Source organism: Neolamprologus brichardi, chromosome 4 (genome assembly GCF_056152115.1).
Source record: "Neolamprologus brichardi isolate AB-2024 chromosome 4, ASM5615211v1, whole genome shotgun sequence".
Classification (NCBI taxonomy): Eukaryota; Metazoa; Chordata; class Actinopteri; order Cichliformes; family Cichlidae; genus Neolamprologus; species Neolamprologus brichardi.
Window position 1 is genome coordinate 13,187,933 of NC_142107.1, and position 20,174 is coordinate 13,208,106.

At 40.2% G+C, this 20,174-nt stretch overlaps 2 protein-coding genes across 2 annotated transcripts; one reads left to right on the forward strand and one right to left on the reverse strand.

The window, feature by feature from the left end:
- Positions 1-3,677: 3,677 nt before the first annotated feature.
- Positions 3,678-8,747, reverse strand: LOC102789986 (protein VCF1). The gene is made up of 3 exons (XM_006791390.3): positions 8,188-8,747; positions 7,631-7,748; positions 3,678-6,121 (listed from the first exon to the last, which is right to left on the reverse strand). Exons 1-3 carry the CDS (start codon positions 8,202-8,204, stop codon positions 5,909-5,911), a joined length of 348 nt encoding a protein of 115 aa, XP_006791453.1. The 5' UTR covers positions 8,205-8,747; the 3' UTR covers positions 3,678-5,908.
- An 828-nt stretch (positions 8,748-9,575) lies between these two features.
- Positions 9,576-20,166, forward strand: hid1a (HID1 domain containing a). The gene is made up of 19 exons (XM_006791389.3): positions 9,576-9,715; positions 10,452-10,601; positions 11,443-11,613; positions 12,311-12,427; positions 13,112-13,218; positions 13,350-13,466; positions 15,429-15,636; positions 15,725-15,781; positions 15,876-16,016; positions 16,109-16,199; positions 16,291-16,442; positions 16,544-16,622; positions 16,732-16,896; positions 16,995-17,222; positions 18,553-18,704; positions 18,785-18,871; positions 18,959-19,050; positions 19,159-19,317; positions 19,410-20,166. Exons 1-19 carry the CDS (start codon positions 9,650-9,652, stop codon positions 19,471-19,473), a joined length of 2,403 nt encoding a protein of 800 aa, XP_006791452.2. The 5' UTR covers positions 9,576-9,649; the 3' UTR covers positions 19,474-20,166.
- The last annotated feature ends 8 nt before the right edge of the window (positions 20,167-20,174 follow it).

Genomic DNA, 20,174 nt, shown 5'->3' on the forward strand with positions numbered 1-20,174 from the left:
AGCCCCGCCGCCCCGTACTTGCGCTGATGTGGCACTTGTTGATGGTGCCAGCATGTCTCAGTCCTGACCGAGGCATATGTGGTCTCACATCAGAAGTGAGGAAAAAACACAGAACATCGTATCACCTGTTGAATCAGCTGGAACCTGCAACCAGTGATCTAGCAACACTGTATGACAGGGTAACTACCACAGTGATGTTTAGGTAAGTGGTGTATAATGGTTTTCATAGGCATGTCCATTATTGGAAGGGGAAGAAGATAAAGGATCTCATTAGGAAATGCATGTTTGACCATGGGAGCCATAAGAAGTTGTGCTCATCACCGCTGGAAAACAAAATGAGAACATTTTATTGTACTTCCTTTTCTTCTCCAAATAAAAATCACAAACACTCTCTCCTTTAGTGTGTCTAAGTAGCTCCAAGCTCTATCACAGACATAGAGTTGGTGAAGGCCCATGTTTTATTAATTTGCAGATGAGCTCAGCTATTGATGGTGTTGGCCGCCCATGGGTTCAATTAGGATAATACAGGGAGAGGGGCAGATTATGGGCGGCTATTTAAGTGAGGGTATATCTCTTCCTGACAGTTATAGTCCAAATGCAACAAATTGCCCTTTGGTGGCTGCGAGCGGCGCCATATCGGTCCTCTGGTGATGAAACATGCCAGTGTGGCAGGTCAGCCGTGTTGAGACGACACCAGGCTGTGTGAGCCGTGTAGCTTGTCCTCTCTGAACTAACAACGCAGGCCTGAGTGCAGCCCATTTCCATTCAGTTAATAGGGTCCATTTAGAAAACAGCAGTCTATATGGTGGTGTGCTGAGTGCATGTTCTACCCAGCCAACCCTAAACAGTCCCACTTAGCATGACACTCTCTAAACTATTGCACTTATTCTCTGCAGAGCTCTCTGGGTTGAAAGCCCGCAAGTTTTGACAGCTCAACAGAGCAAAACGCAACCACGTAAACATCACATTTTACAAATACAAGACAGCGTGGGTGAATATTCTCCTAAGCATCCATAAAAGGAGGAACAGCTGCAGCATGCATGTGACACACAGAACTCTGGGATGAACGTTTATGGCGTGCGATGAAAAGCTTAAACTGTACATTGCCCGTGGAATGTATTGTGTGAAATTGAATAGGGAGGCCATAAAGTGGACTGGAGACAGCGGCCCAAGCATGCAGAGCTGGTTATCTTCCTTGTCTGGCCAGTCCGGTCAAAGCTTTAAAACAGCTCTATAGATAGAGGCCGCACTGTGCTTTCTTTCGCTCAGGAAAATGACGACTGTGTCTCAGCTGCATTGGAGCTGCATGTTTAGGCTACAGTCACTGAGGTAATCCAGCCCTCCCATCCACACCCGGACATCAGCATTTAGGAAAGTGAGCACTCACAGGAGCAGTGCAGGTCAGCTCATAAAGGAGAAGGAAGAAGATCCTTAGTTTTTGTTTTTACTTAAGAGCAAGTCGTTTTAGCCTGAGTGCTGTGCTTTAGTAGCCATACATTCTGTATTTTAACGACCTCTATCCTCAGATGACTTACCCTGCTGCTGTGTTGTTTTTTTCAGATATTGCAATATTTTTACTCTGGCTGTAAAATTATTGATCAAGGCCAAGTGTATAAAGAGAAAATACTCAAAATTTCACAATCACCTGAAAATCTATTCATCTTGATTCCTGACCTGTACAGTACTTTATCATCCGGACCACTAATCCTTCCCTCTCCTTGTTTGCCTGCTCTGGCTTTCCTTGTTCCCATCCCCAGCCAGGTAGGGGCAATAGGGCACTGCTAATGTGCTCGGTGGGTCATTAATCCTTAGGATGGCCGTGGGCAGCAGAGCAGGCGAGCTTTGTTGTTTGATATCGGGCGAAATGGTGATGGGAGGCAAAGCAGATGTTTGTGTTGGCTGGAGAAGGAAAACACCATACTTGATGCCAACCCAATCACCATTTCATGCCAGGCAACAGCTGCCCAAATACATTTCAGCCAGAGTCTGGCAAACAGAGTCAAAGGTGACCAGAGCAGCTTAACACAGACTTTTTCTGTCTTTTCTCATGTTTCTCTTTTAGTCCTTACACTTATACGTATAACTATATATACACCTGAATGTCCATTACTTGAGGGACTGCCCTGTGAACATTATTTAGAACAATGTTGGTTAGATTATTCCAGGAGCTTTGGTATCTGCAAATCTTGAAACTGAAGGTGAACCAGACACTGATGAATGTAAAACATGCACAGGTTTCTCTGTTTGCCTGCACTGTTGTGTGTAACTGGTGTTCACCATGCATTCACCTTTAAAGCGAGATGGGAATCAGCCGAGAGGACACACAGAAAAGGAGCCATAGACTAACCCAGATTTTTTTAGCTGGCCATGGTAAAAATATAACAATGTATGCGCATACATAGACCGCAGAACAAGGACAGCGCATTTAACCCTCTCCTGCTTCTCCACTCAACTGATGGGAGCCATTCATCATCGCCCACCTTCATATCTGTGTGCTGAAAGGAAAGGACTCTTTGTGTGTGTGTTTCTATGTAACAACTGATTAAAGATAAATATCTTCTATGTAGCTCACATGTCTTGATCCTGCTGTGGAGTTGTTTACTGTTTATGAGTTTCAGACTGCAATGAACACCGTTGTCTAGCTAACAGAGTGTGCTGCCCTCTGCTGCTCTGTTTGAGAACATCTGTGCTTAGAACATCTGCCGCTTCCACAGCACAGACTGGGATGCACACTCAACCCTACTGGGGTTGTTTAAACGGCAGGTTGGTGCAGGAGCGGCCTTTGGGCTTTTGCAAAACTTCAATGACACTTAATGTTAAATAGGATCAGAAAAGTTAGATTAATTCATAAATAAATACACAATTACATACTTGGTTAAAATAAAGACAGCCCTTGGCCAACTTTAGCTGTTGTACCTTTTACAGTTTATTACTTCATCTTAAAGAATCATTTTTGGAAGCAATATTTCTTTAATAGGCTTCTTTCCTCCCTCATGCATATTGGAAAAAGAAATTAAATCTATTTATCTCTCTCTATATATGTATATATATGTCTGTCCACAACAAAACACAAGAGGATATTCTGATATACTTCAGATGATGATGCTTAGATGAAAGGCTGTATGTTAGTTAAGTCATGCACCTGCAGAAAGAGGTATATTTGTACAATGTGGGACCATTTCTAACCCATTTGTCATCTCTAATTTAGCAGAGGTGGAGTGGGTGAATCAAAGGAGGCAAGTAATGAGCGCCCACAGCAGCCAGTACGGTAACCGTGGTTACATGTGGTGCATTAATGTATGTAATCTATTACTGTGTCTGTGACAAGGACACATAGCATACTAATTAAAGAAACCTTTCATTGTGCTTCCCTTAGACACAGGTCATGTCTCATTAAAGATGGTCTCAGTGCATGGGGAGCCATTCATTACTGGAGGGAAAAAAAAAAGTGGATAGATAGGATACCTGTATGCATAGACTTTCCACAATGAGCAAACCTGACAGCATGAATAGCCAATAGAAAACTTTCCTTGTCGCACTGAAAATTAAGAGTTGATATATTAACAACAAACCAAAAGACATCATTACTTTGGAAAGCATAAAACATTTGGTGACCAGAAGCAAAAAAAGAAAGACAACAGTTGAAAAATCAATAAATTTTATTTATGAAATGAGAGGATATTCACAAAAGAATCATTGCCACATTAATATCATGTACATTACTAAATATATAATATAGAAAAAATATAAAATTGAACAAAAATAAACCACATCTTCAAAAGGCTTTCATTTCTGCATGCCAGTTTAAAAATTAAAATAAAAGAAAAACAACAACTGAGTTTAGTCCTGGGACAATGATTTAAATAAATCAATCCCAACAGGATGCTAGAAACCCACCTGGATGTTTGGTGCAGAGGGACACTCATGCAGCAATATCTGAATGGTAGTGCACAGGCAGAAAAACTATCTGCTCTTTAGTGGCTCCAGTAATAATTGCAGTCCAAGCCTATTTTTTTATTTTTTTATTTTTTTTAAAACCTAAAAGGCTGCACTGCAACTCTGTCTGGACAGAAACAACTAGCTGTCCCCCAAATGCACCATCCCCCTGTACAATAAAGGAAAGAAAAAAAAAAAAACAACAACTAAGAAAATAAGACATCTGGAAGGCTGTAGAGCTAATGGGTGTTATTACTGTTTGGATTTCTCTTTGTGGTCACAAGATAAAAGGTAACATACTGGATGACTTTTCCATGGTCACAAAACACTAAAATTATCTTTACTTCGTCTGAGCTCAGCTCAAAATAATCAAAGTACTCTTGTGTTTTTGTTAGTCAGCTTTGTCCACTCAATTTTATACCAACCAGTCTCTATTGTCATTATTATAAGAAAAAAAACATAATACAGACAAATAAGAGCATTCCCACTGTCCCTTTTGATCGTTATTATATTCATTTGGAAATGGCTTCATCCAGTCGTTATTTAAAACAGTAACATTATAATTACGTGCACCTTATTATAGATGATTCACAGTCTGCATTAAGGGCTGAGTGATTGACCAATCTTATCAGATAACTTTCATAAAACTTGCAATACAGAGGTATATTATTTTAGGTCTAATTGGAATTAACTACCTTACCCTAGCTCCCATGTTGGCCAGGAGGCTATTCTCGTGGTTTTCATGTCATTTCCCTGCCTCTCCAGTACTTATCATGTTCCACAAATAGACTTAAACACTATTGAATTGGACTACAGTTAAAGATGTTGGTTCTTGTTCTGATCTGCACGTCTGCTGAGCTTTGCATTATGAAACATGTATAATTTCTGCGTCTGCTGCAGATTCTGGCTGAAGTGACCTTTCAGCTTATAGCTGATTTCTTACCGAGCCAGAAAAGAGCCTTCTTGGGATAACAGACTCACTGAAGGCAGCTCAAAGTTTCCCAGCTAGCAGAAAAAAGGTGGGGCTAGCTGGTTAGCAGTGCCTTGGCTTTCAAACTAAAATAACAAGGTAGTGAATTTAATAAAAAAAAAAAAAAAAAAAAAAGTAAAAGCAAACGCACTGATCCATCTTTTTTTTTTTTTTTTTTTAAATCATTATCTTGTTATTATTAACATGAACTAACCAAAAGTGTGATTCAAGTGATCCACACATGGTAAATTTCAAAATCAGAAGTAAATTAAACTACATGAAGATGAACACAAGAATGCAAAATCAATCAAAAATGTGACCTTCTCCGTGACCCAACTCTAACACGTTTGATTGAGATGCATTTACAAAACATTTAAATACCTGATTTACTAAGTAAGGGTTGGAAAGATCTTGTCCTTTGCCAAGTTAACACCCATGGTTTCTACAGCCCCCCATAAAGTAGTCCCTGTCTGAATATGAAAGCAAATGAGCAGTCCAAGACAAGTGCAAATCCTCCCTGAGACTGGTCTATGTACTTACACAGACATCTGATTCAGCATTTTACAACCCCCATTCCCCTACTAGAAGCCTAAAGCAGTCACACTGACCAGCCTAAAATTGTGTATGGTGCCACCTCGACAGCTTGCTTTGTTTTCACACAACATTTAAGACAAAATACATGGATTCATCATCATCATCTAGTCACAATAAGGCTCCTAGAGAAGCACGTAAACCAGACTGGTCGGAAAATAAGTGGATCAAAAGAATGGTTGTTGATCACAGTTATTATTGCTAAAATGATTATCATTATGATTTATTTTAATGATGAACCATCCTCGGACACATGACCAGATGCTGGTCTCCATCCACACATCTATAGAGCTGTGACATACCACAGTGGAGATGGGTGGGGAAGAGCTGTGTGAAGTGACTCAGCATGTGATGCTCATACTTGTCTCAGGGCTTCAGTCCTCTGGCGACAGACAGAGGGACGTTATGTCGTCATGTGTCTCTCAGGTGACCTCGGTTTTGAAGGCTCTGGAAGTGGGCATCCTTCAGGATGCGGTTGATATGCAGGTAGGACACTGGGTTCGTAGGCTCAAAAGAGTTGCCCACACTAAGCGGACTGCAGGGGCCCTGAGCACACTGACTGACGCAGCTCCCAGCTGCACGTTCAGGACTGCTGATGCTGCTGCTGCTCTCACTGTTGGATGACTGAAATGCAGATATTAACATTACCATTAGAATGCTAGAATCCAGGGTCTGCACATCAACGTGGAATTTAATATCATACACAGTGAAACAGATTCTACTTTAAATCTGCATCTAGTAAAATCCAAAGCTCCATAACTGACTAAAAATAAAATTAAATACTACAAAGTTAAAATAACACATGTACACACACTAATACAGAAAAACAGAGGGATATTTCAAACTAAGGAACAAACAGTTATGATTTTACAACAGTTTCAACTGCACAGTGACATTATGGGTGCAAGTAAGTGTACTTGTTTTCTTTTATTGCAGATTTGGAAAACTGACATGTTTCAGGTCAAACCAATTTTAGCATTAGACAAAGATAACCTGAGTGAATACAAAATGCATGTTTTAAATGATCTTTAATCGTAATATCTTTAATTGAAAGTTTTGGAAAATAAGGTTTGAGTTTCATTAGTACCGGCATAAAATTTAATTTGTACATCAACATCATATCCATCTATTCTCTACTGCTTATCTTTTTCAGGGTTGCAGGGGTGCTGGAGCCTATGCTAGCTGTTATAGGGCAAGAGGCAGGGTGCACCCTGGACAGGTTGCCAGTCTGTCGCAGGGCTAACACACAGACAACTAGTTGCACCCGCATTCATATCTATGGGCAATTTAGAGGTTCCAATTAACATATCCCTATTAACTGCATGTCTTTGGGCTGTGGGAGGAAACCGGAGTACCCGGAGAGAACCCACATAAACACAGGGAGAACATGCAAACTCCACACAGAAAGACCCCGGCCTGATAGTGGAATTGAACCCAGGACGTTCTTGCTGTGACTGAACAGTGCCAACCACTGTGCTGCCAACATTACATTAAAAGTCAAATATAGTAGGTAACGTTTAAGGGAGAAAGTCTGTTGATGAGTTTGTGCCATGAAGCTCAAACACACTAGTCAATGCAGTAGGACTTTTATCTAAAAACACACAAGCAAGTCCGCCTTTGAATGGCTCAAGAAAACAAAAAAAATGGACAGCTTTGGACTGACCTAGTCAAATTCTAGACTCAAATCAGATTTGGATGCTTTGGGTTTGTCCTGAACTTGAAAAATGCTCAAAAAACTAGAGAGTGTAGCTGAATTAAAACAATTCTGTAAAAAAGAAAGGGCAAAAATTCCTCCACAGTAATGTGAAAGACTAGTTATCAAAAACTAGACTGCAGTTCTTGGGTCAAAGGATAGCACAAGCACTTATTATGTTTACTTTTTCACATAGGGCCAGGTAGGTTTGGATAGCCTTTTCCCCTTAATAAATGAAATCATCATTTAAAAACTGCACTTTGTATTCACACCAGTCATCTTTGTGTAATATTAAAATTTGCTTAATGACATGTAAAAAATGAGAAATGCTTATTCTGCGTTTCTATTCAGGTTTCTGTGAGTATCATGTTACCTTCCCTCTATAGTTTCTAAATGAACTGAATAACATGCTTAATGCAAGTTTCAGTTAACGCTTGTACCTCAGAGTCCCAGGCATCACGGCCTGGCTCAGGAGAGATGGGATGTGCTCTGGTCTGCCTTTTGGCTTGGGGCACCAGGTGGCCATTCTCCTCATCACCACCACTGTGCTGCCGTTTCCTGTTCAGGTAGAAAGCCAAAATAGGTGAAGATCAATGTGGCCTCACCAACTTATTAAAAACAAGTGTCAGCAACATATGAGACCTAATTCCTCAGTTAATTGTAGAGTAGACGAATTTAAAAGCAATGACTTATCCCTGCTACAGTGTATACATGACGATTATTATGCAAAGTCACTGCAAGCTGCCATTGTTATATTCAAGACCAGCTAGCTCGGTATATTCTCAACGGTACTTCGAAGACAACATAGACCTACAGCACTACAGTTGTTAAAGTAATACAGTTGCTGTGACCAATTACGGTTGCTGGAACCATGATTATTTTGTTAGCATATTCAACATTTTACGTGGGTCCTGCAACAAAGGCCACGGAAACGTCGAGCCAACTCTCGTTCAAACACTACTCAATCTACTCAAATGGAGTTATATTGCAAGCTCACCTGCTTTCAGTCAACATATGATAACACTTGAGCAACCTAAATGAGATTCTTTTTATTTTCTTCTGAGCAGACAGGAGGAGCCGGTTGGCTGACGTTATTTGCTGGTTAACGGAGCTCGTTTCCTGTCTGTCGACGGCCTGTTAGTTTAGCTAACTTTGCCTGATTAGCTAATTACGCTCAATAACAATGCGATACAGTTTTCCATTTCAATCACAGTGCCAAAGACATCAGTTAGAGTGATAAACCACACAAAAAAATCGACGTGGCGTTAATTGATAACAAAAAAAGATCAGGCGTTGACGAGCTAGGTAGTTAACAAGCCTGTCCTAAAGCGCTTTATCATTGGTTCCAAGCTAATGCTAACGTCACCGCAAGCTAACGGGAATCCTCTTATCATATGTTAGCTAACTACAGCACACAGTACAATTTTTACTCCGTTTCGGGACTATTGCGCTCTTAAATCGAAATAAAATTACTAGGGTTCAAACTCAACCTAGCCAACGATACTTGCTACTGATAACACGCACAACCAACCGCAACTGTTGTGTTTACATGGTACCGCGCCTGCGCAAAGACCAATTATGGTGCCTTTAAAGACCAATAGGAAAAAACGAACCCTAACTCACATGGCTTTGTTTTTTTGGGGAGAACAAAGCATATATATACCAATATAGACGTGAAGGTTAATAACAAGGGCAACAGAAATAAGCAACAGAAAATAAAGCTAACTTGTGTAATGCATGCTTTTCCTTTTTCATAAGTAAAAATATGAGGTGGCTTGGGACTGAAAGGAAGAACACCTAAAGGTAACAGTATTCTAGCAATTATAGTGTAAAGTTTTGTACGGTCGCTTTAGAAGCAGATTTTTGGTTTGATGTCAGTTAAATGCACAAATCTCTTGCGTCTTGTTCCCGGATTCTGTGGTACCGAAAGTAACAAAGCATTCAGAGACTTAAGTTCTACACAAGAACTGACGTTAAACAGCACATTAACCCTGAAAATATACTTCGTCTGATCAAGTCAACCCCATTTATACCACATTAATTTCCCCATAGGATGTCGCCATTTGCAAACACATTTATTGTCATAATGTTTGTCTTGAGGGCTGAGACTATTCAACAGAAACAAGTCAACAAAGCAATAAGCTGAAGTCTATTTCCACATATACCTTCTTATGGATATTTTATACTGACGAGTAGACGTGCAGATTAGGTTGCCATGTATTATATTGTATTTTCTGTTGTGTGGCAGATAGAAGGCTTAAAACAAAATATCCACTCTGAAGTAAGTGGCTGGCACATTTTCAACCCGGAAGTTGCAGTCTGTAGTGCAGCCTGCTTGCCCAGTCAGCCAATAGAGTGAAAAATTGTCTCCGCCAATGACTCAAGCGAAGGACGGAGGTGAGATTATCAGGGATTGTCAGTAGCGGCGGTCCTTCTGTGTATAAAGGCAAATAACCGCAATGGGCAGCACCGACTCTAAATTGAACTTCAGGAAGGCAGTGATCCAGCTCACAACCAAAACACAGGTGGGTTATGAGCAGTTTATATGTATATTCTATCCAACTAAATAGATCGTTAAAAGACAGAGCCAGTGGGCGCACCGAAGAGCATCGTCGACGAGATGAAGGGATAACGCTTGCGACGTAGGAGGAAAAGAAAAAATATATAAATAAAAATAAACTAATCTCGTGTTGCATGCAGCCTTTTCGGGTCACGTCTGCTTTTTATTTTGCAGATTATAAATATTTATCATCTGAATATAACGCGGCAAACAGGCCTGTGTCGTATTTTTATTAAACTGGATTAAATTGTCACAGATTCTGTTTTGTGAGTCACCGTAATTTGTTTCTGTTTGTTTGTTTGTTTGTTGCTTGTTTGGTTTTTTAATGCTGTACGCGTTCAGTTCAGATGATTATACATTATGGCGTACAGCAAAATCAAAGGTGATGACGTAGGTCTGGACTACGTTTGCAGATGCGGCAGGTGGACTGTGCCGTCAGTGTCACAGATACTGTTTGCGCTGCTGCTAGAACAAGCATTTGTGTTGACATTGCCATGAGCTCTGATTATGTATAAAATACATGAAAGGATAAGCGTGTAGATCTTTGTATTAAGGTAAAGGTCTCAGATGCGATTTTAATGCTGTGCAGCGCAAGATCAAGGCTGTTATAAATAAAATAAAATAAAATAAGACGTTTGGCCGAGGTTAAATGCTCAGTTTTGCTTCAAAGGGAACTGAAATGTGCACATATTTTTCTCCAGCCAGTGGAAGCCACAGACGATGCCTTCTGGGATCAGTTCTGGGCAGACACCACCACCACGGTCCAGGATGTTTTTGCACTGGTGCCAGCTGCAGAGATAAGAGCTGTTCGAGAGGAGTCCCCCTCAAATTTAGCGACCCTTTGTTATAAAGTAAGCATTAAATAAACTCTCGGCGCATTTTGTGTTACATAATGAAATGCCGTTGTTTGGAAACTGTGCCTTATTTTGACTGCAGAGCCCTGCACAGGCTCTTAGATGTCTGAATAAATGAGTCAGCTCCCCTTCCTTTTCCCGTTGCTTCCCGTCTCTAGCCACCAGCTTCCGTTTTGAAGCTGCCTGTCAGAAACAAACACAGTGGGGCTCACAGCATAATTAAATGAAGAGGTGGGAATGAGAGCCCTTGAAAGCTGAGCAGGTTCAAATGGGTTCTTGCTTATTTTTAGCTTGCTTATCTGCAGCGTGTATTTGATTAAATTTAGATAATAAATCACCAAGTAAATTTTTGTTTTTGGTCCAAAAATTGCAGATACAGAGATTAAGTATGCTTGTCTGTTTGTTGGTAAGACTGCTGGTGCTTAACATGGTGCCATGTTTCCTAACAAACAAATGAGCATGACTCTTGATAACTGCTATAATATCTTTATGTCCTCAAACTAAAAGTTGATTGGATATTAAGATCTATGATTATGGATGGATAGCTGTTTTCCTCATGGTGACATTCTGGTTTGGAAATAATTCAGTGTTAAAATAATTATATTATTTCAAAAAATGTTATAAAATACTATAGATCCTTGATGTGTAGTGAGGTGTGCTGTGTGGGTAATGCTTCATTAATTAAACAAGATCTAGCACCAGTGTAGCTGAAGCATATTCACTGTTTTTAAATTGAATTAAAACACAATATCAAACTGAACTAAATAAAAAAAGATACTATATATTATGTTCCATACTAAATATAATCACCCGGTTACAATGTTTCTGGATTCTTCAGGCCGTGGAGAAGCTCGTCCAGGGAGCAGAGTCTGGATGTCCCTCTGAGAAAGAAAAGCAGGTAATCCTGAATTGCTGTCGCATCCTGACCCGCATCCTTCCCTACATCTTTGAGGACCAGGACTGGAGAGGATTTTTCTGGTCCACAGTGCCTGGTGCTGGGCGGGCTGGGGTGAGTTGGCATGGGAAAAGGAAGATCAGTTTGTCACAGATTAACATTGTGTATCCATGGTTGTATGGAAGAAAATCAAGGCACACACTGGAGAGGTCACCAGTCTATCACAGTGCTCACAAGGCTGGATCAGGAGTTAAGAAAATAGATAGCTAGATAAAAATATGCATGAATATACTCATCACATTCAGCGGGTTTTTAAATCACATGTAACACTAAATACTGCTTTTGTTTGTTTCTAAAAAATATGACAGGTAGAGTGTCAACAAGCTTCTCAGAAGCTTTCTTATTTTACTTATATAAAGATGGATTCACCTAATAAATTAGTTATAAGCAATGTTCCCTCTAAGCTGAGCGCGTGAGCAATCGTGCACTGCTGACATGGTCTCCCCACACAGAAAATCACAAAAAAAAAAAAAAAAAATCCAGCCTGAATTGGAATTAAAGTAAATACATGTATTTATTTTATTTCGCTGATTTTCTGTGCGCGGAGACTGTGTCAGCAGTGCGCGATTGCTCACGCGCTCAGCTTAGAGGGAACAGTGGTTATAAGCCCTGTGCTTTCCCAAGTGGGAATGCTTTATTCCAGTGAACCTAAATTCCCTCATTCCAGATATAAAAAGGTGTATTCTCTTCCTTTTCTTTAAAAAAAATGTAAATATTTTTGAAAGATTCCACTTTTTCCACATTTTTTCAGACAGACGAGCTGGATGATGATGAAGGAGCTCGACCACTGGCCGAGTCGCTGCTCCTGGCTATCGCTGACCTCCTCTTCTGCCCTGACTTCACTGTGCATAGTCACAAGAGGGGCCCTGTGAGTAACAACTGTCCTTCTGACACGGTACAGTCCAGTGTCATTAATTTGTCATCCTACCTCCATCCAGCAAAAGAAGTTACCGCTGACAGAACAGTGCAGCACAAACATTTATTCCTTGACCTTAGTCTCTAACATTGTTCCAGACGTTAGACATATTTATTCAGGCACTGCTTCCTTCTTCCTGATCAAAGATTTCTCAACTAACCTGCCACTCAAGTTTGACCGAAGCACCGAGCTAGGTTCTGGTGGCTGATACTTTCTCAGCGACAAAAGGAAGAATTCTCCATGAGTATGAAAAGAATGTTGCTCAGTCTGTAACTTTGAACTCACCATTGCTGTTCATGTAATCATTTCAATGCTAAGATAGATGTCAGAAAAGTCTGTTATGGCAACTAAAGTGAAATTATCTTTTATATAAACAGCAACAGCAAATTATACCTACCCACAATCTGGATGGCAATGGCAGAATATTAGAATTCATATACCAGAGATCAGGTTTCATAAGCCATTTTTTACCAGGAGTTAACAATGTTTGACAATGTCAATCTTCCCATTATCTACAATTGAGTCTAAGTCACTGAATAAATTACTTTGCAAATCTAAGACCAGAAAATGTAGCTATAAAGCTATTAACTGGATTTTTTTGTGTGTGTGTACGTCTGTGTGTGTGACTTTAACCAGGACTCAGTAGAGAGCATGCAGTCTATAGACAGCTGTGAATACATTTGGGAGGCAGGGGTGGGATTTGCACAGTCGCCCCCTCTAAACTACATCCATGATCTGAATAGGTGAGTTGGCCTCAAGTGTACAGCTCTGCCTGATAGAATCTAAAATGTACTCTTATTTGTGTGTGTGTGATTTACTTTTCTTTTCTTTTTTCTTTTTTGTCTTTTCTGTCTTTTCAATCTCCATCCTTCAGGACGGAACTGTTGAGATTATTACTGACCTGCTTCTCCGAGGCCATGTACCTCCCTCCTTCATCAGACAACACTATCCTCAATCCTTGGGTGACATTTTTCTGCTCAACAGAAAACAGGTGATGGAAAATAAAAGCACATCCACACATACAGCAATGATTAAAAAAAAAGAAAAGAAAAGAAGGAAAAGTACACAAATTTTAAAATCCAATTCTAAAGTTTTACTCACAGGACACGATAAAAAAAAAATATGTCCCTTAGCACATCTCAAAATGAGGTAAATACAACCTCAGATGAACTATGACATATTAACACAACTTAAACCAGACTACAGAAGCAGTGTGTGACAAAACCAAGTACATCCTTACTGGTTCCATGGGAATTAAGAGCAGCCAGGTGCTGCTAACCAAATATACGTCATTAACTGATCATCAGCAAGTGTGACTTCTTCTAAAAAAACAGATATTTTGGCAGTGGAAGGTTTATAAGGCAGTTTCAATTGTTTTTCAGCGAGAGACATTATTCACAAGTGGAAAATATTCAAGACAACTACCAGTATTTTCAGGAGTGGGCATCCCAGCAAATTTACCCAAAGGTCAGACAGCACAGTGGTCACAGAAAGTGCAAAAAAACCAAGCTGCATGTCAGACTCAAAAAGAAAAAAGTTAATGTTTTTTCAAAGCGATAAGAAAAAAATAAGCATCTTCTCTCTAAAAAGAATGACTTAGATGTGAAAAGTTGCATCTGAAAACACCAGTGTCTTTTATGCAAACAAGACCATAGCAGAAATGTTTGGTTGTCATGCAAAGCACCAGATTTAGAGAGAACCAAACAAGGCATATCAGCACAAACCCCTCAAACCAATTATCAAGGGTGATGATTTATGCTTGCTTTCTTGGGCACTTTGCAGTCACTGAGCTGAGCCTGAACTTTCCTGTATACCAAATTATTCTAGAGTCAAATGTGAGGCCTTCTGTCTGATAGCTAAAGTTTGGCTGAAACTGGGTTATGCATGTAAAGAAGACTCGGTGAAAAATTATTCATAATGATGGAAAAGACTGATAAAGTCATAGAGAAAACAAGTAGTTCTAGTTATTGCTGATAAAGGCAGTTCTTTAAGCTACTGAATGGTGCATTTTCTTCAATTTCATTTCAGTTTTTGATAAATAAATAAAGATAAAGTGTAATATGTCATGCTGTTGTTCATCTCAGGGTGACACAGTAAGGACTAGAAAATGTTTTAATAATTTCCTGATATGTAAACCTTAGAACTGACAGAAGGTTTTGACTATTTACCATGTCACACACACACACACACACACACACACACACACACACACACACACACACACACACACACACACACACATAAACACATAAATGTAGTGATGTACGCAAAAGGAGCCAAATGCAGACTTTAGAGGCCAATCTTGCTAAATAATAATGACTTTTCTTCAGTGGAGTATAAGTCAATAGAAATAAAAAGCAGAAAATCAACCACTGAAACCAAGGAACCATAACAAACAGATCGGACTGAACAGGCTGAGAACGCAGACGGCCTGGCAAAGGACAAAGGAAGATAGTGATTATAAATACACAAAGGGGTGATTGGTGCAGTGAGGAGGAACCTGGGACACACAGCTGAACTAAATCAGAATAACAAGTAAAATTAAAACATGACACTAGGAGACAAATGACAGAATAAAGCAGGAAATAACAAGACAGAAAAGCACCTACCACAGAGGCTGAGAGCTGACAACAGGATACAAAGAAACCAAAGACTTAAGGAACTAAATATTAACAAACTACCATGAGAAGAAATCAAATACTTGTTCAGAAACCAAAAAAGCCTGAGAATATAAACATAAAGAAACCAACCAAGAATAAGTGCTGAAAGTAAAATAATACAACACTCAAACTCAGTCGCAAAAACCCCCAGTGTTCGTGACATAAACCTTGCTATATTACCATGGTGATGTGTCATGGTTCAGTTATCTCTTAGATGTAAATAAAATTGCAAAAATTAAAAGGTGGATTGCGTGACATTTAGTGACATTGTCAACATCTTCGTTTGTTCCTAGACATGCTCTGCCTCTATTCACGTCTCTCCTGAATGTGGTGTGCGCTTATGACCCGGTGGGTTATGGCATCCCGTACAACCACCTGCTCTTCTCTGACTACCGGGAGCAGCTGGTGGAGCAGGCGGTACAGATCCTCATTGTGACACTGGAGCATGATGGAGGGATTCCCCACCCCCCTGCCTCTCCATCCAGCATAGAGGAACAAGAGGTAACTTCAAGACTGTGACGAAGACACTTGATGGCTTTATTGCATTTAATTAATGTTATTCAAATCTTTCTGATTTTGTTCTCCTCAGTCTACAGGACCAGAAAACCTGTTTGTGAATTATTTGTCAAGGATTCACAGAGAGGAGGTATGCATATCAGTGTTTCTTAAAAATCCTCCAATGTCATTACTTTAAAGACTGCATTGTGAAAATCTGTATCTTTGTGGTCTCCCAATGGTAGGACTTTGATTTTGTACTGAAAGGCCTGGCTCGTCTGCTGACTAACCCTTTGACCCAGACTTACCTGCCTAACTCCACCAAGAAGATCCAGTTCCACCAGGAGCTTCTGGTGCTTTTCTGGAAACTTTGCGACTTCAATAAGGTTAGAACAAAGATGAAGGCTTCTTTGGGGAGGCGATGCATTAAAAGGTGCTTTCATTTGACGTCACAATCTACTTTGTGTTCCCACTGCAGAAGTTCCTGTTTTTTGTCCTGAAGAGCAGCGATGTGTTAGATATCCTGGTTCCTATACTCTATTACTTGAATGACGCGAGAGCAGACCAGTGTGAGTCTCCTCAGTTGCTTCACTGCACACGACAAACCTCTAATAGAAGCATGCATTTAACAATTTCTGGTGTGATTTGTCTTTTCTGCAGCACGTGTTGGACTTATGCACATTGGTGTGTTCATTTTGCTGTTGCTGAGTGGTGAGAGAAACTTTGGCGTGCGCTTGAATAAGCCCTATTCTCTCCATGTGCCTATGGACATCCCGGTGTTCACAGGGACTCATGCTGACCTCCTTATAGTGGTGAGACACACCTGCTGCTGTGCTGAAATGGGAGTTTTCTTGATAGCTAACTAATTCAAATACAGTGAAGTTTTACAGCTGTGGCTCTGTTTGGTTTCTAGGTGTTTCACAAGATAATCACAACAGGCCACCAGCGTCTCCAGCCTCTCTTTGACTGCCTACTAACCATCATTGTAAATGGTAAAAACGCATTCTATTTCAGATTTTGCTTTCAACATAACCACGCCATGACAATTAGTTGTTACAGTTTTTATTTCACACCCTTTTAATACTCCTGCTTATCCTTCAGTTTCCCCTTACTTGAAGAGCCTGTCAATGGTAGCAGCTAATAAACTGCTCCACCTGCTGGAGGCCTTTTCCACCACCTGGTTCCTGTTCTCTGCAGCTCAGAACCATCACCTGGTTTTTTTCCTTCTCGAGGCTTTCAACAACATTATCCAGTACCAGTTTGATGGTAAGAGAAAGCTGGAGACATTCAAGGCATAGATAGATAGATAGTTCTTTTATTGTGAGATACATTATTTTCATAAGTGTCCATGTTTCTCTCCCCAGGAAACTGCAACCTGGTTTATGCCATAATTCGCAAGCGTAATGTGTTCCATCAGCTGGCTAACCTGCCCTCTGACCCCAGTTCCATCCAGAAGGCTTTGCAAAGGAAGAAGAAGTCGCCCGACGTCATTTCCCGCACCAGCTCCCAAGAGACTGTATCCATGGAGGGCTCACACCCTGCAGTGCCAGCGGAGCCCGGTACACTAAAGGCCAGCCTGGTTGCTATGCCAGGTAATGACTCTACGTGTTGTTTGTACGGTAATGTTGTAATTTCAAAACAATCTATTCACTGTGTGGTAGGCACAGCACACATAACATATATCTTCACCGGACACTTTATTACCCTAAACCCATTTTTCCTTCAGAAGTCTTTTAATTTTTCATGGCACAGATTCAAAAACGGTGAGGAAAACATTCCTCTGAGATTTTGATCCATATTGATATGACACCAAACAGTTACTGCACATTTATGGGCTGTAAATTCATGATGAGAATCTCCTGTTCCACCACATTGCAAAGATGCTCTATAGGTCTACGATCTGGTGACTGTGGAGGCCATTCAAATACAGTCAACTCATTATCTTCTTCAAAAAACAGACAGAATTTGAGATTCGTCACATGGAGCGTTATCCTGCTGGAAGCAACAATTAGGAGATTGGTACGCTGGTCGTAAAGGGACTGATATGGTCATTAACAATACTCAAGTCCTCTGTGGGGTTTAAATAATACTCAGTTGGTAATAAGGGGCCCAAAATGTGCCAAGCGTTCATGTTGTTCACACCAAATTTTGTCTCTACTATCCGACTGTAGCGGCAGAAATTGAGACTTAGCAGACCTGGAAGAGTTTTTCCACCAGCCCGCGTGAACTGTAGCTTCAGTTTCCTGTTCTTAGCTGACAGGGGTGGCACCTGGTGTGCTTTTTGTTGCTGTAGCCTATCTGCTTCAAGGTTCAATATTTTGTGTGTTCAGAGATGCTCTTCTGTGTATCTTGATTATAAGAAGTGGAATTACTGTTGTCTTCCTATAAGCTGAAAGCGGTCTGGCCATCCTCTTCTGACATCAACATTTCACGCAGAGAACTGCTGCTCATTCCATATTTTCTTATTTTTAGACCATTCTCTGTAAATCTTCCTCAGACCAACACATCTGGTACCAACAACCATTTCATATTCAGTCACTTAAACTACCCTTCTTCTCCATTCTGATGCTCGGTTGGAATTTCAGCAGGTTGCTTTGACCATGTCTACATGCCTAGATACATTGAGTTGCTGCCATGTTATTAGCTCATTAGATGCAAGCTGCTGAACATCTATAACTAATAAAGTATCATGTATTTCATGTACATATGCACATCATGCACATGAAAATGACTGCCTTAGAACTAGCAGATTGAATTCATATGTCTTTAATTTAGTCTCTATGCATTTTTTAGTTACAACACAAAATTAGTTGGTGTCGCATTTAATTTTTTGGTAAGACTATAAAAGTAAAATAATGTCGCCAGACACATCTGTAACGTATTCACTAATGCCATGTGATTTATGATGCCGGTTTCCTGTAGGCATTGATAAACTGACAGAGAAGTCCCAAGTATCAGAGGATGGCACCATGGTGTCAGTTCCAAAGACAGACTCCCCAAACACTATCCACCCAGACCAAAGTGCAGTCACTGGGACCAGCGACACGGAGTCTAACTCAGGCAGGGACAATGAAGTAAGTGCCTTTTTATGGGGTGTATTGGTTTGCTCCAGTGGAAAGAGGATATTTCTAAATGCATTTATTCACACTATTAGGATGTTTTCTACACTGAAGCAGAAATGGAGAGAAGACGTTTGTCAAGTGCATCGTCAACGTCCTTTTGGGCTCCCACACCAGAATGGGTTTGCTCTCAGCCTCTCATTCAGTTTTTGTTAGATGTTGGATATTTAGAGGAATAAGAAGTCAATTTAGATTTGCTTTTATCCCAGGTCCTCTCTTGGAAATGTAAGCTACCCCTGCAGACCATCATGAGACTTCTACAGGTGCTGGTGCCTCAGGTGGAGAAAATCTGCATCGACAAGTATGCAAACACTTCGCTTAGCTTTGATCGGACTGCAAAAAGCATATTCTAACTGTTTTGATATATTACTAAAAATGCTGTAAATGTCTACTGTGTCTTTCATTGCAGGGGTCTAACAGATGAATCAGAGATCCTAAAGTTTCTACAGCATGGCACATTAGTGGGCCTGCTGCCGGTTCCTCACCCCATCCTCATTAGGAAATATCAGGCCAATGCAGGCACTGCCATGTGGTTTCGCACCTACATGTGGGGCGTCGTTTATTTGCGGTGAGTTAGGCATTTTAGACGAGAATTATGGACACTGATATCCTCAAAAGCAAATTAAAACAAATCCATTTTTTCCTTATTTTCTGTTTCAGCAATGTTGATCCTCCGATCTGGTATGACACTGACGTCCGACTATTTGAGATCCAGAGGATGTAGACTGTCAATGAAAATGAATCTAGGGTTCTTCTTCCCTTCAGTATCTGCTGGTTTTGTGGGAAACCTCATTGTGTTGAAACTATCCTTGTGAACCTGTTGCTTGCTTCTGACACCACCAAACTAGACAGGGGAGTCATTCAGATGAGTGGAGTAGAAATTTCTCTCTATATTAAGATAGAAAGTGTTTGAATTATCACTAGTGTCCATAAACAACTGTGTTTGTACATTTCTTCAAACCTTAAGACCGCAGAATGTTTGTCAAAGCACTGAGATGACTGGAGTGTTTGTTAAGGGCTGAGGCAAATTTTAGCAGTATAAAAGTGAAAGAGGGAACATTGTTTAACTTTCAAAGACGTGTAACATATCCTGTATAGCTCAACGTTATCATTCCGATATTATTTGTTGTACTTGAAATGCTTTAAAGTGAACTTGCACCTTTTTGAGTTGTCGTTTGTGGTTGAAGTTTATGTGATTATATTTTGAGACAGATTGTATGTTTTTATGTGTATGACAAGGTTTCATTTTTGAGAAATGCTTATAATGTTCTATGCTGAAATTGTATTTTCCTTAAAGTGTCCTGAAAAAAAAAAATCTAATATATAATATGTATCTGCAAATTCTGCATTGGTCACATTATGTATGACAGTGCTGTAAAGCAAAATCTGAAATTTCAGGTGTGTAAACAGTTCATAAAGAGTAGC